A 12,606-nucleotide genomic window follows, 5' to 3' on the forward strand; every position below is an offset into this window, starting at 1 on the left:
CTCACAACTGAGACCTGACCCATGACCTGAGTGGGACGGCACTAAAATTATGTTCTTTCTAAATGGGTCAAGTACGGTCTTGTTTTGCTGCAGTGGTTCTCGAATCTGTGTGTAAATGTCTCAAATCAGAACAGATCCAAGCTGATCAAAGCATACTTAGTATCAGCTCTGATTATGTGGCTCTACAAGTCATAATCCCATCTGAAGGAAACATCCTGGGAAATTATTGGACATGTAAAAAATAGAGTAAAATGCATTCCATTAAAGGACTTTTTCAAAACTAGATCGGCAAATATTGGCTTGAACAAAGTTATCTTCTGTCTATCACACAGTTTGCTATAGAATACTGGTGAAGGTGAAACTATGACATTCAATATTTCCTTATATTAGTCTTTGTATAACTTAACATTTGTTCTCAGGACATTATCATTATATTGCTGCTCTTTTCAACCACAGCGGCTTGCTAATTGATAGAGCATGATGCTGCTGATGGTAAACTCCAGGATCTGTTTGGTTTGACTGTCTTTTGGATTGGATCTAGCTGTCCTCCGTTATTTTCTGATTGGGTTATCTGTGTTCACCCTCTTTTCATAATTTATGCACACTGGGTTTGAGTAGGTTTTCCATTGGTCTGTTTTGGATTTGGTCCAGCATGTTGGACCTTTGAAGACCCCTTCTTTCAATAGAGACACATTCTTTGTATCATATTTCTTGGTCTTCTTTCAAGGCCCATTAACATTTCAGTTTATCTATGTAAGAGGCAGCTCCTCTACTCTCCTGTAAATCACTCTGAGGTGTGAAGGTTGAGTTAAATGAAAACTAGTTAAAACAGAGCTTGAATCAGTAAATCAACCTTAAATTATCCAAGCTCTTGCCATGCATTTTTAAGGTAGGAGAAAAACATTGATAGCTGTTTCCCCTTAAGGATCTCCAACATCAATAAAAATCTGCTGTTTATTGCACAAGACAGAATTGGCTTTTGTGTTATTTTTATATTGTTTTCAGTGGTGAGGAACAGGGGAGATAGCAGGCAGCAGGGGAAAAGGCTGGGAGCAGATTTGAACTCATCATGGTAGTACATGGTAGCCCACTGAGCCAGCAGATCGCTGCTGATTAGAAAACAGTTTGGTATGGAGAATGCTTCATATCAGTGTGTGATTGTGTGAGTTAAGAGGCCACCATTAACATGGCTCTGCAATCTACAATACCATGACAACCTACTGCTGTTGCATTACCTTGTGCAGAATGCTCATGAATACACTTTCACATGTAACCACAAACACAAAGAGGGTAGCAAATAACAACACAATCTAACACATAAGGCCAGAAACATACTTGAAAACACTTATGTACTTACACAAGCACATACATGCATATAAATGAACACACCCACACACGTATTATAACCCGTTGTTTCAGTCACCGCTGATAGAAAACAGGAGGACAGGCAACTATTGCGCTGTGTTTTGCAGGTAGAGAAAGGAGAAGGCACAAACACACATGAGAGTAAAAAAAAGGAGTTGTTTGGTAAGCTTGGGTCTATGACAACTGCAATTTCCCTGGATAGAAAAAGAAAGAGAGAATAAATGGCACGCACATATACAGAGGAAGATAGACAGGTTTACTGCATGAAGGGAGAACGTCAAAAAGATTCAGAGGTAGACCAGAGAAAAAGAGAGAGATAGACGGTATAGAAACAGCCTGAGGCAAAACCATCTCCTCATCTCAATGCTAGTACATGCAGATATGGGACCGAGCCAGACAGACAGGGAAGGAGACAGTCAGAGAGGCAAAGACAAATGCCCCAGCAGACAGACAAAGGAGGAAGATACAAAGGTAGCTATGGAGGTAGTTAGCCCAGGGCTCTGCCAGCAAGTATTCTCCTGGTTGCTGGCTTACCTGAAATAAGGCAGCGACAGAGCAGCTACAAATTAATGACTGACTGCAGAGGTACACAGGGACACACACACATACACAGATTTACACACATCCAGCCAAAAACGCATACTCATTCTTATTCACACCCACAGAAATACATTCACCACACACACCTATGCACACACATTCTTTTTAGTTGCTATTAGCAACCACATCAGACCATGTCCCACCTCAGAGAGCTCAGGTGTGCTGGCAGGTTAGAAAGAGACAAGGCTTGGCTCTGCAGTAGGGAATTCCAAATTAACATGTGCCAAGTGCCCGCCTTTACCCAACAAGGTAGAAATACTTACAGGGAAAAGTGCTTTAATTTGTAAAATATGCAAAACCACAGAATATTTATGGACAAGCAGGAATTATGGACTTCAAAAAATTGCGAATTTGCTTCAGGGATTTCAAAGCTAGCTGGTAACAATACAAACAAACAAACATTGAGTTCATGCTTCACTGGTGGTTACTGAATGACAATAAGGAATCAGAATGGCCAGCTGTACATGCTCTAGCCAATACCCAAAACTACTTTCACAGGTCTGTAAGCAAAAGGGAAAAAAAGTCTCCATGCTAAAGCACCTGAATCTTTTGGCACACTCCTCCCCAACCTAATTAAGAACTGCCAAGTGCAAACTAAAGCTAAATCTGCTCTCTGGCAGCTTATCTACCTCAAAACCTAGGAAATATTCAAATATATTCTAGATGTGCCAAACGAGAAACCTTTTTGTCATTTTCATGGTCTGAAAAATAAAACTGCACAGTAACAGTCACATAGATGGCTGATTATAACATTATGTTTTTGGGCAGTCCTAATAGTGATCTTTTTAAGCTTTATTGATAATCTTTTATTAAATTTCTTCTTATTTTGCGTGGTACTGAAAATGTACAATTGTTTTTATGTCCCTGTTCTTAATGTGTTTGCATTGCATTCATGTCAGAAATAAGCTGTCTTTAGTGTTGTCAGTAAGAATCACAACACTTGTGTATGAATGAAGTTCAAAGATTTTTTCAGGTCCAATGAATTGTTACTTTTGTTGTCACTATTTGTAGCTCTTTGTCAAACACTGAGCCAAGTTATCTAAAATCTAACTTTTTTTCCCAGAATACTTTTCATCACAGCAAAGCGGTGGTGTGGAGTTTGCATGTTCTCCCCATGTTAGTGTGGGGTTTTTCCAGGTTCCCTGCTTTCCTCCCACAGTCAAAAGTAATGCACATAAGGTTTATTGGTGACTTTTAATTGCTCATAGGTGTAAATGGTTGTGTGTCATTGTGTGTCCCTGTGTGTCCCTGTGTGACAGTATGGCAACCTGTCCAGGGTAGCTCTCTCTCTTGCCCAATGTTAGCTGGGATCAGCCCCCCCCCCCTCGATCCTGGACCCTTAAAGGTAAGAGTAAGTGTAAGCGGGGGATGGGTGTAGCACTGTTTATGTGGGTGTAGAGCAGAGGTGTCCAAACTTTTTTGAATGGGGGCCAGATTAGATCATGTAAAAAAAATAGCTGGAAGCCAGCTGGTTCTTGCATCATATGGATTATTTAAATGAAAAAAATATAAAAAATCTTGTACAATGACTTAAACGCAACTCTTTCATCATTCAGTGAAAAAGTATTCAGCTTTCCACCGCTCCTGAAAGCAGAGGTCCTCACTGTTGACTTTACACCTCTTTGCTGTGGCCATGTCTGCTACCTAGCAGGAAATGCTGGCTGTTAAATAACTGTTCCATTTGCTTAGTTATTGTTGATTTATGAAAACATGTCATTTCCGCCTGCATAAGTCCTACTTAATGCATGTCTACAAACTGTATGATGTTCATCTCATTGTGAGGGGAAGGGAGATCATGCAATGTGATATTGCTAGATTAGCCAATATTATGTGGTGGGCCACATATAATATAATTGGTGAGTCAAGCCGAGGGCCATTTAGAATTGGTTTGAGGGCCACAATTGGCCTCATTGCCGGACTTCGGACATGAGTATAGAGTAAACTAGCTTGGATGAAAAGCTGAATTCCTCCAGGTGAAATAATTGTCAATACTTTTACTGTATTGGCATAAAAGAACACAGGCAGGGAAATTAATTATTAGAACTTTTCAAAGTAAGACTGGATGTAGTCATCAGTTTTGGGTTGTAACACCAAAGTGCATATGGGTGCACTTTCTCTCCAGTCTGTGATGTCCACTATCTGAAACTCAACAATTTCAGATGAATCAATATGGTTGGGTTTTTTTCACATCAAATCATTTTCTAGCATCTGAAAAAAAAGTCTCTCCTGATAGAATATTCTATTTATTGTGCATGCTCAGAATAGAACAGAAAGCGAAGGCTTCTGTCAAAGTCCTTGACATAAAATACTGTGTGCACCTTCAAGATTCAAGAAAGTAGTCTGGCTAACATTATAAATTTATCTCAGTTCAATTCAGACAGTCATCCCCTATTTTTGCACCTTAAGCATGCCATCCTTAAAATACACAAAAGCCTGGTGCACTAAAATCTCAGGCCCGTTGACATCCTGCTGTCCACACTTAGAGAACTTTGTGTGCACAGGCTGATGGATCAGCAAGGCCTGTTATTACACACAAAGGTCTATTAGCACCACTATAAATATTCCCCACAGAATGTTGAATCAGTCCCCATGCCCTCTTTTCAAAAAGTGATTGTATTGACTCAATCACTTGTTCACTCACTCTCTCGTAAATCATCATGCTCTCACTGAAGCTTAGAAACACACATAAGTAGCTTCCACTGTTGCTTTTTTCCATGTCACATATTTCTCATTGAATTGATGGTTAATAATTCAGACCTTGTGGATCTGAATTATTAATGCATATTGAACTTACATATGTGTTGGCATACTAACCGATGCAGGAAGGAAGTGGTTTGTCCCAGACACGTCTGTCCCCGCTGAGACAGGTCAGAGTACTGCTGCCATGGAGACTGTATCCAGGGTTGCAGGAGTACAGGACGAAAGTGTTGGCATAATGACCGTCGTCCTGGATCTTGTAGCCATAACTAGGCACACCTGGTTCCTCGCAACGTACCAGGTCAAAACCTAGAAAGAGATACAGACATAGGTATGCAGACACAGGTTAGATCTTGCTGTCCATGCAGTAAGACAACATTGCATAAATGAACTGGGTGAGTCAGAGCAGTTTTCAACAAAGGGACAAAAAGTCATACTTTTCTTCTTGTGTATCCTACAGAAATTTGAAGTTTGAATACTCACTGCTATGCAAAAACTGTGACAGCTGCAGTAAAAGTTACTGGACATTTAACTCTACATTTTGGTATTTTAAAAATGTATGGGCTTCTTCCCTTTCTGAGAGATACAATATGCAGTGAGCAGCCTCAGCGATTATATTCCTCGACTGAAAATGTTGCCTCTATTTGAAACTGTGGAAAAACATCAAATGATAATTTCACTTCCCACACAACCAGAAATATACTGTACACTTGAACGAGCACACTGCAAGGGACATCTGTGAGATTTGAAGATAACCAAGAAGGAGAAAGTTTCCCACCTCTGAGACAAATGGATAAACAAAGACACAACAATGTCAACACATTTTTCCCCTTAGATCAGGTTCTCAGAGAACCCCTCCTATCAGAAATGTCCAAGTTGCTATGTAATGGACAATGAACAGTGAATTTTTCAACATCTTTGGCTCTGTATATAGCAGTGAATCTCAAACTTTTTTCTGTAATGACTGCCTTCAGAAGCTGAAAAAAGTAATGCCCGCTATCACACACTTGTTATCAATCATTTAGAATAATTAAAGAAGTAACTAATAAAAGATCATTTATGTTGAAATAACAGTCAACATGATGGAATCAGCAGACCCATGTTTAGTAATTTTCCCTACATGAGGGACTTTCATTCAGTTATGTTACACACCACACCACACAGACGTCAATATGATGTCAGAAAGACTTTGGACTCTTAGATCAGAGAGGCATTGAACTTGGTTGGAAACCGGGTTGGTGATATGTAAATATCTGGCAACATTAGAATTTCATGTTGTGTGGACATTAACACTATCAAGTTTTGCATATGTTTGGTTTTGTTCTCCATACCTCATGATTAAATGGTGTTTTTCTCCATCAAGATGACATTTGCATGAAATGTTTGGAGGACGCTGGATTTTGTTTGCTTCACTTAAAACCAACAAAATATTAACATCTGTCGTCAATACTCTGTCAAATTTACATCGGCATTAGAAGTTGTCCTGTCACAATCTTAATTCAACCAAATATTAGTGATGACATTGGTGGTCTGCTAGGTCATCTATGCCCCACCCGCAGTGGCTCTATATGCCCCTCCAGAGAGCCACTGCATACAGAAACCCATTTTTGACACAACAACTTACTGAAACCATAATCTGATCAAAAATAGATTTAAATAACTTGTCACTTACAAACAACACTGGAACCACGTAGACTGATTGTAGTAACATCTGTGAACCATAACCACAGTAACTTAAATAGAGTTATTAAGATTGACCTTCAGGCTCTTCAACTGGCACTGAAATATGTCATCCCAGTACATTTAGTAAGATTTCAGAATTCTTTGGTGATGGATTGAGCTTTTGTCAGAAATGACTGTGAAATGTCTTCTTGGCAGAGGATGTCACTAAATTTTTTGATTAGAAAACTCCACCAATCCTCTTGACTGATGTAATTATGAGAAAAACAATACATGTTATGAGTTATTTCTGGACAGAATCAGGACACACAATCAGAACACGCTCACTGACCAATTACAATTTATTCTTCCATAACGCCTCGTAATAACATCTTTAACACAGCCAGCAAACTTTTTAAGTGAGCTGTCTCCACAGTTTTGTGAGGTGTGCCTGCAACTGTCTAACCATGCCAGTAAAACAGATGCATCTCCTTTCCATCAACCTTTCTTGTTAATGTCTTGAACAGATGTTTGAAATCGTATTACTCCATTAAAAAAGCCTCTGACACTGTGTAGTATTAAAGCGGTTTTACTCAAGTCCCTGATCCTGTTTAAGAAACCACCACTGCCTCTCCTGACCACATGCTTCTCTCTCCTTCCCCCTGTATCAACCTTCTATCCATCTCTCTTATCTCTCCGTCAGCCCATCCATTGTAGCAGAACTTTGCAGAAGGTGTCACCTTCTCCACTTTAACGACTTGCAGACTAACGGCTGTCTAATGGTTTAGCTGACACACAGAGCATCCGTCTAGTATCCATATACCATCTACCGTCATCCGTTTGTCCCTCCGTCCAGCCGCTCCTCCACTCCAGATGTGTCACTTTCTCACCTTCTTTTAATGACTTGCAGATAAATGCTTCTCTAATAGCCTCTTTGACTTTACACAGCAGCTGGTCTTGCCTTCTTAACAGACTCTTTAAAGCCATTAAGATGTGTGCTTGTGTGTGAGAAAAAGGGTGTAAATATGTGTGTTTGAAGTATTCATACACTCATTTCTTTTTTTTCTGTACGCTCAGTAAACTACTGCTGCACTTTGGACTCCACCTTCAACAGAAATTGCTTTGGAAAACTGTTTGTTGATTTCTTTTCAGCTGCCAGAAGTGAGAGAAATAGCTTGGTAATTTGCTGACGGAGAAAGACGAGTCTCTAGAGTTTTGTAGTGCATGAATCCTATTTTGTTCTGGTATGTGGCACTCAAAAATCATTTGACTGAGGCATAGGACAGATGCAGGATATATTCATGAGAGCAATCTTACACAATCACTACTACTCTGGTTTTCAATTAAAAACATCTCCTTACAAGGACCTTCATGATGAGCTACTCAAAATTTAGGAAATTACTGTTTGTGTGCATTTGTGTGCAAGTGACAAACTCTTTGTGAGAGTGAGAACTTGAAAGAGAGGGTTGCTTTCTTTATTTGTCCGTACTTGAACAAACCATGGCTGTGAAAGCAAATGCAGAAGAGAAACAACCTATTTTGCTGTCTAGTTTCTAGGGGTGAAAACAACAAGGCGATGTCTGTTACATTGTTGACGATACAATATAAGAACGACATGGGCTTATTTATAGCGGTACGATATGATACGATTTCATGACTAGAAATTGATGTGGGAACTTTTTTTGCCAAAATAGAGGAAAAGAAAATGCCTATTTCAATGCAGTGGTAGTGGAGGTAAAACAATGGTAATACACCAAAGTGCACAAACACTCAGTGCATGACCTCTACTCAATGTGGGTGAAATAAATACCTGGATACTGGTTAGTAGAGGTCAGAATTCAGCAGTTTTGGGGTTTTTTTTGCAAGGGAATCAGAGCTAAATCAACATAACAAGTTAACACAACAATTAAAAGGCAAATTGCCATTGCATGTGATCTTGTATCTGCATATTTGGCAAACAGCACACATTTTTATCCTGAACATCTCTGTTTTTACAAAAGCCATAATGCGTCCAAACCTTGGACTGCAAGTGCAGACTTAAAATTGCTCGCTCGCTGTGAACCTGGTGCTTCCCTGCCATGGTCCGCCACTATCTGAAGCGACACAGCTAAATGCTGACGCTTTACGCATGCCAAAAAAGGGCTTGACTATGACTTTTTTCCCAAAGAGTACATGCTAAGTTAAAGTTTTAAAAAATTAGGAGTGCATAAAGAACTTTAGGGGTGCAATGAAAAAAACTTTCTGTATATTCAAAACATTCCCCACATATCCCCATAACTGTACAATTATACTTCAGAGGAAAACACTGTAGCACCAATTTACCCAAGACAGACATTCACATTTTTACTCACAAATGTAGCGATTAAAATATCATGTATTATTATTTATTAAACTATCCAGCATTGAATAAGAATTAAAAAGTCCACCTTGAACAGATTTTGAATTCATTGAAATACATTGTGGTAATAATTCCTCTCCTGACTGCAGGACTTTGACTTTAATTTTTAACTTCAGCTGTGTGCTATTAATAGTTTTACTTAAGAAAAAATGTTTTGAGTGTTTCTTCTACAGCTGCCAACTGCCTACCAACATTCCCAGTTGGAGAAAGAGTGAAACTAAAGCATAGCAATGTGTCTAGGGCTCCAGGGCCCCAAATCACTAAATCCGCCCCTTATAATAATGAAAGTGCTCAGCACTCGATTAAAGTAGAGACACAGACGACCTGTCATTGTAGTATGATCTCAGGAATATAAATCAATGCATTCATACAATAGATGTATTGTTACACCCCCTATTAAGTCTAATCAGTTACGGTAAACTCAAATAACTCACTTGTGTATGTGAGGCGAAAGCCCTGATCGGTTCCAGAGGCATTGCTGTTGAACTCGAGCCACAAGCGATTGGACGTACTATTGATGACAGGACCCATCATGCCATCATGTGTAAAGTTACCAAGGAGACGGGATGAGGTGTTCTCTCCATCATACACCTGTCAATCAAAGCACAGGAACAGAACCACAGAACATGAATGAAAACATGAGTTAAAAGTGTTGATGGAGGTTTATGTGGGTGTACGTCTACCAATTTAGGTAATAAGAATATGACAGAACACAGGTGAACAGTGAATTGCTGATCTGGTCTTGACGCCAAAGATTGTAACAAAATGTGGTCAGTCTTGAAACCAAAATTGCAGGGCACTGTCTGTATTGTCTGTGCCTCTCTTCTGCAACACGCAGTGAGTCATCCAAATACCAAACAACGCAAGCGTGGCAAAAAACATCACTGTGCCTCAGGAAATAGCCACTTTGCTTAGCTTTGCATCAGCGCAGACCTCGTGAAGCACCACAGATAGAGCCTAAAATATCACACAAAAGTTGCTGAGGTCACAAGTGAGTTGTTAAGGGGGCTGTATGACAGTCTGATGAACTGATGAAGCCTCCCTTTTTTCTGTGAAACCATCAAGATTTTTATGCAACAATTCTAGAAAAAAATAAAACAAAATGTGGGAGTTTCATGGTGGGTAAATAAATTGGTTAGCTTACTTAAAATGTTTGCTACAATTAAATTTGGTGGACCGAGCTTGTTGTGTAAACCTACTTTGAGTTTTGCAGTTTAATCCTTGTCTAGCACCTGTGGGAAATAGTAGATTCAAGTATCACTTTAATTTGTACCTTGGCAGAGGGGATATTGCAGCCCTCATTGAAAAAAGTAGCTCATTCACAGTTGAGTTTGTCTCCAACTGTGATAAGTGTTCCAAATTTTTGTTTATATTTTTGAAAATTATCCTGCCAAAGTGGATTTAATTTAACAGAGAAAACCATCAACAAGTAATATTGTGTGTTAGCAATAAGCAGTAAAAGCTAGAAGTCTTAGTATGCATGTCAATGTCTGTGTCTGTGTGTGTGTGTGTGTGACTTGGCTTAAAATGCTGTCATGAATATAAGAGAAGGTGAAAATATCAGGAAGGTGAAGACAGAATAGATTAACATCATGGGACTGGATTACTATTGCAGGACTTTGCTTGTATTCACTTTGCTGATCAGCTTTTTCTTCCTTCTCTTTGTAAAAAAGTATGAAACTGATGAAGATGTTAACATTTCAGCCATCGTGGAATTGCTTCATTGCATTGTTTGCACCACGATCTTCAACCTGTGACTGCATTCTCACAGTGGCAGCGCAAACAAGACATAAAACAGCTGGAAGTCATTTATTTCAAATGAGCGCTGTTAGAGAAGTAGATACCGAGGGTGAAGTAATGGCTGCCAGGAAGATTTCAGCAACTTGGCAACATCAGAAATACGAGCAGAGTGTAACAGTGTCCCATTGAAGGGTTGATGTGCACAGATCACCACTGTAGCATATTCACTTCCCACTATGCTCACTGTGTTCTAACTGCTGCATACTCCAAAACATGGCACAATACACAGTTAACAGATTTAGTTTGTTGTTTGGAACCAAAGTAAGCTCTGCAGATATGCACAACAAAGCGAGCTGTGCTAGCGACAAATGGAAGCTGTTTATTTTGGCCATATTTTTCAATATTTTAGTGAAAGTAATGTTTGCAACATACTGAGAATACAGATGGAAAGCAGAGTGGTATATTGGTATATTATAGTGCAGCAGAAAAGGTTAGAGAAATTAATATGGATGATTTTCAAACACATTTTAGATTTTCAGATCCCTCCTCAGTTGCTCTTGCTTAGGTCTGTACCATATGTACCATATTTTACCCTGTTTATCTATTGGGGTGGGGGTTCCTAGTCCACTCTGAGGGGCGAAGGACAGAGGGAGGGAGCCTTGCCTTAAAGGTGGTAAGTATTTGATACTGAGACCCTGATACTGATACTGTTTCAGAGTCTACTTTCTGCACTCTCGTGGTCAAAAATCTCTGAATGCAGCTTTAATGCGGACAGAAGAGAAGTAGCAGGAAGTGGAGTCTATTTTTGACTGCAGTTTGAAGGGGCGAATTAGGACTCTGAAGTACCTCATAATACTATCTCACAGCTGGGTTATAAATGTGAACTGCTCATGCTTATATTTGGCAGCCTGGGACATTTTCACAGATTGGTGGTGACAGGTCTGCAGGTGGCAGAAATGCCAAGGAAAAAGGGCTAAGGCGATGTACTGTTCTATCTCTACGAGTACTGCCAGTCAGAGCAGACACCTCTACGTGAAGCCAAAGTAGGAGCTACAGTATGTTCATAAATATGAAGAAGACAGACACTGTGAGCTTAAAAGTTTAAAAACAGAAGAGTGGTATCACAGTTATCTGCAGCATTACTCCCCTAAACTTCATTTTCCATCCCTGTTCCTCCCTCTCCTCATCCCTCCAGTTCTTTCTGTCAGTGTCCCCCAATTTTGCATCTTGCTGTCTGTCTCTATCTCTTTATTTCTGTTTCTCTCTATCTTTCTCTCCTCCTCTCCCTGTTTCGGTAAAACCCAGTATAGTTAATGAAAAGCCCTGCAGCTCATAAATCAACATGTCACCATCTGCCACCCCTCCTCTCTCTCTCTGTCTGACTCTCTCCCTTTCTCGCTTGCTCTCCCACCACCTCTATTTTCAAAGAACAATTCCTGCACAACCCCACTTTGTTTCTTTCTCACCCTCTCTTTTTTCTTCAGGGCTGCAGTGCATCTGAGTAAATTTGGTCAAGCACTGTATTAGAGGACATTTTCAGGCATATTGAGCTTGGCTAGCCCCTTTCTTTAACAAGTGCCAGGGCAGAAAACTTAGCCAGTAGCAAAAGGAATTGTAATGAGTTGGTTCATATGTTACAGGAGATTTTAGCCTAAAGCTCGCTGGAACTGTCAAACAAATGGTTTGTGTTGAGAGTGTTCAGCTGCAGTAACAGGCATTAGTGCCATTGCCCTTAGCCTGAGGAGTGGCATGCTAATTGCTAGCCTAAGTGGCACTTTAGGGCTTTCTTTCCAGTTCATTATAGTGTGCACTATGTTTAATGCTAATTCTCTGGAGAAATTATAATTAACAGATAAATTGTACATTACTAGTAATTGCCCTTATAAATCAATTCTATACAATCACACAAGATGACCACAGTATTGATACTATCAGAGGTCATCCCTGTGATTCCAGGGTCCTATGTTGCCAAGGGGATAATGAAGCCTTGTGTTGAGTTTTGAGTTTGTCTCTTGATATGACCCAGATCAATGCTTGCAATTCAGACCCCTGATAAACCATAGGCGGCAGTGTTGCAAACTTTGCAACTTTTTTCTTGCTAGATTTAGTAACTTTTGACACCCTCTTCACAACTTTATTCCTGAATA

General features: G+C 39.8%; 1 protein-coding gene across 2 annotated transcripts in view; it reads right to left on the bottom strand.

The window, feature by feature from the left end:
* The window catches only part of LOC121944114 (CUB and sushi domain-containing protein 1-like), a 464,794-nt gene that overhangs the window by 133,067 nt on the left and 319,121 nt on the right, over nt 1-12,606 (bottom strand). For both annotated transcript variants that reach the window (XM_088078923.1, XM_042487796.2), the window contains exons 25-26: nt 9,154-9,310; nt 4,780-4,971 (exon numbers count right to left, since the gene is read on the bottom strand). In XM_088078923.1, coding sequence (XP_087935049.1) covers nt 4,780-4,971; nt 9,154-9,310 — 349 coding nt within the window. The remainder of the gene's footprint in view (nt 1-4,779; nt 4,972-9,153; nt 9,311-12,606) is intronic.

The sequence above is a fragment of the Plectropomus leopardus genome, chromosome 1, assembly GCF_026936395.1.
Source record: "Plectropomus leopardus strain MGB_pleo_1.0 chromosome 1, ASM2693639v1, whole genome shotgun sequence".
In the NCBI taxonomy this organism is placed as follows: Eukaryota; Metazoa; Chordata; class Actinopteri; order Perciformes; family Serranidae; genus Plectropomus; species Plectropomus leopardus.